At 35.0% G+C, this 3,907-nt stretch overlaps 1 protein-coding gene across 1 annotated transcript; it reads right to left on the minus strand.

Moving 5' to 3' along the window:
• Positions 1–885: 885 nt before the first annotated feature.
• On the minus strand, positions 886–3,493 carry LOC137639072 (uncharacterized). Its single transcript, XM_068371393.1, has 2 exons — positions 3,147–3,493; positions 886–1,051 (listed from the first exon to the last, which is right to left on the minus strand). Exons 1-2 carry the CDS (start codon positions 3,485–3,487, stop codon positions 886–888), a joined length of 507 nt encoding a protein of 168 aa, XP_068227494.1. The 5' UTR covers positions 3,488–3,493.
• Positions 3,494–3,907: the final 414 nt, after the last annotated feature.

Here is a 3,907-nt window from a genome sequence, read left to right on the forward strand (position 1 = left end):
AGATTACAAAGGTACAATCAAGCCGATTTCAGTTGAATAATGATTTATTCTTTAACTGAAGTGAAAATGCCAATTTTTCTAATGGGTCCTAGCTACAGTTTGTTGACCTGTTGCTGTAGATTGCCTGACCATTCCAGCCAGACAAGTGTTCTTGCAGGTATGTTGACCGTGAAGACTTAGTTGACTAAATAAAGTGAAATTGTGGACTTTCAATTCCACATATTGTTGTGATGGAGAATTTCAACTTTCTTCAGAAAACTAATATAATAAGGTAGATTATGCCTCACATACTCCTTGCAATACTGAGCTAAAAATACAGAAATTATGTAACTAGTTTTTTTTTCCTTGTGGTGGAGGGGAGGGGGGGGGGTGGGAGATAATAAGGAAGGCACATATTACTTGGGGCCATTCTGATCTTCAATATTTATCATGAAAGATATGAAGAAAAATATGAACTTACAATAAGAGAAGTTTTCCATGTCTTTTTCAAACAGATTTAAAAACAATCCATTTTATTTACCTTCTGTTTACTTCTTTGCCCCATTCTTTACTCAAACCTTCTTTTTCATATAATTATTCCCCTAATTGTCTCTCTTCTCTCATTTCCAAACTAGTTGATTATCATATTTCAACAATGTTAAAAAAGAATAGTCCAATGTTTGTTAATCATGCATTCAGTATTAGGAAACTAACTCGATATTTTTAGTATCTATATACGCTATATTCATTATTCTAAGTAAATACATAAAAGTAAATAAAAAAGAGCAAACTAGGAATTATAATAGTCAACTTAATCAAAGAAAACAGTGAATAACTAAATAGAAATAACTTAATAAATCTAGCTTACAACTAGCGACATCTATACGCATGAGTGCAAGTCTCTTCTTATGGCAAAAATCCCATGACCGTATCCATGAGCTGAGTGCCATTGAGAGGACACATAAGGTAGGTCTGGCCACAACTGCCTTGATTTAGGCCTATGGCTTTAGCCTCCCGGTACTCCCCGAGAGCTCCTAGACCTCTAACGTCTTCTCCTGGCGAAAGCGGTGTCCTGCAAGCAAAGGAAATTGTTATGTTGTTGTTTTTTTTAGCTTTTGGATAAACTTTACCATCACTTACATCACCATCACCATCACCATCAGCCGTTGACAGTCCACTGCACTGCAGGATATAGACCTCAGAAATGTCCTTCCACACTCCCTTTTAGCTTCTGGTTTGGTGAATGATGGATAAAGTTTACCACCACCATCATCATCATCATCATCAGCCATTGATATTCCACTGCAGGACATAAGCCTCAGACACGTGTTTCCACTCCTTTTTAGCTTTTGGTTATGCAAACAAAGAATATTGTTGTTTTTTTCTTTTTTTTTTCTTTTTTTTTCTAGCTTCTGGATAAACTTCTCCATCACCTACATCACCATCACTATCAGGCGTTGATAGTCCATTGCAGGACATAGGCCTCAGACATGTCTGTCCACTCCCTTTTAGCTTCTGGTTTTCCGAAAGATGGATAAACTTTACCATCATCATCATCATCAGCCGCTGATAGTCCACTGTAGGACATAGGTCTCAGACATATCTTTTCACTCTCTTTTAGCTTCTGGTTTGCTAAATGATGGATAAACTTTACCATCATCATCATCATCAGCAGCAGTTGATAGTCCACTAGAAAATAGTCCTCAGACATGACGTTCCACTCCCGTCTGTTTATGGTCTTTCTATGCCAGTCTATACCCGCAAAATTTCTTAGCTCGTTAATCCATCGTTTTCTCTTCCTGTCCCTGAGTCATTTGCAATCTCTAGGGACCCATTCTGTCATTATTTGTGTCTAATTATTATCTGTCATTCTCATTGTTTGTCCTGCCCATGTCCATTTATTTTTCCTACATGGTGGTCGAATATCCTCTATTTTAGTTTGTTCTCGTATCCATGATGCTCTTTTCCATATATTGGTCTATGTAATGGACGTTACAACACTTGTAAAGCGTAGAAAGAGAAGACAGTAAAATTAATTATCAGTTATGAATATTTGATGGAAAGTAAAAATAAATCAGGGATATATAACAGGAGATAAAATAGAAATAGGATTTTTTTTTTTTTTACTTTAGAATAGATACAAAACTCCTGGAAAATTTTCATACAACAGATAATATGTTTAAAATAGCATTCAGATAATGAAACCGGAATAGCCAGGATATTGATAATGAAGAAAGTAGTTAGTAGTCCATGAAATACCAGAGTCAAAGTTCTCTGCCCACATTTGCTAGGTCCATGGTTCGCATGCAGTCTACTGTCTATCAGTTCACCAAGTTGTTGATATGTGTCTCACTGTCTTTTGCGGCCAATGAAAAGTGTTTGGAATATCAACCTTACCGTAAATATGTTGTGAAAACTGAGGGATGTAGTAGGCCTGCCCTTTCTGGTACAATTGATTCAAAACAGGAAAAGCTCAAAAGGTAAAAGACATAAAACCATACACACAAACACACATATTTATATACATACATATAGATATATACTGTATATGTCTATCTAAATATATATATATATATATATATATATATAGATAGATAGATAGATAGATAGATAGATATATGGATATATATGTAGCCTATATATGTATTAGGATATGATATACTCGTGTATATATATATATATATATATATATATATATATATATATATATATATATATATATATATATATATACAGTATATATATATATGCATATGCATATGTATGTACATATACATATATATGCTGCCTATATATGTATTTGGATATACACGTGTATATATATATATAAATATATATATATATATATATATATATATATATACATATATAAATATATATATACATATATATATATATATATATATATATATACAGTATATATATATATATATCTATATATATAAATATATATATACATATATATACAGTATATATATATATATATATATATATATATATATATATGTATATATATACATATATATACATATATATATATATATATATATATATATATATATATATATATATATAAATATATATAAATATATGAGCCATACCCGATTAAGTATCAAATATTTACAACTTCAACCCCCATCCCTAGAAATACCATCTTGAAGACTCACCCAACAAGATCGAGAATAGCCATCTCCTCGCCGATAAGATCACCGGGATCTTCCTTCGCCAGCTCGCACATCAACCTCAGTCCGCATCCGGTCACATCTTCTCGTCTTATCAGCTCCATCATCCTCTCCAGATTATCCTGACCGTCGTCATCCCCACGGCCGTACCGAGTGTGTGTTGTCTTCGTCTTCTTGTGGTGTTTCCTCTGCTTCTTGCGGTTCCCGCCGCGCCTGGAGAGAAGAGCAGCCAATCCCGCGACGCCCAGGCCCACGGCGCCGGCGACAGCCACGGCAGCGCCGGCTGCCAGTCCGGCTGCGCCGATGGTTACGGTGGTGGTTGTCATGTTGAGGATTTTCTGTAGCGAAGGGAAAATCTTTGATTGGAATAAACTGAGAAACAATACTCTCTGAATTGGAAACCTGCAGCGAATGTTTTTATGTTGAGGACTTTCTGTGGGGAAGGGAAAACCTTTGATTGGAATAAACTGAGAAACAACACTTTCTGAATTGGAAACCTGCAGCGAATGTTTTTATGTTGAGGACTTTCTGTGGGGAAGGGAAAACCTTTGATTGGAATAAACTGAGAAACAACACTTTCTGAATTGGAAACCTGCAGCGAATGTTTTTATGTTGAGGACTTTCTGTGGGGAAGGGAAAACCTTTGATTGGAATAAACTGAGAAACAACACTTTCTGAATTGGAAACCTGCAGCGAATGTTTTTATGTTGAGGACTTTCTGTGGGGAAGGGAAAACCTTTGATTGG

Source organism: Palaemon carinicauda, chromosome 4 (assembly GCF_036898095.1).
Source record: "Palaemon carinicauda isolate YSFRI2023 chromosome 4, ASM3689809v2, whole genome shotgun sequence".
In the NCBI taxonomy this organism is placed as follows: domain Eukaryota; kingdom Metazoa; phylum Arthropoda; class Malacostraca; order Decapoda; family Palaemonidae; genus Palaemon; species Palaemon carinicauda.

What these genes read in the sequence shown, in the direction of transcription:
- LOC137639072 (XM_068371393.1), bottom strand. Translation starts at nt 3,487, where the DNA reads ATGACAACCACCACCGTAACCATCGGCGCAGCCGGACTGGCAGCCGGC. An exon ending in GCTATTCTCGATCTTGTTGG is followed by an intron (nt 1,052 to 3,146) that starts GTGAGTCTTCAA and finishes CTTTGCTTGCAG; the next exon opens with GACACCGCTTTCGCCAGGAG.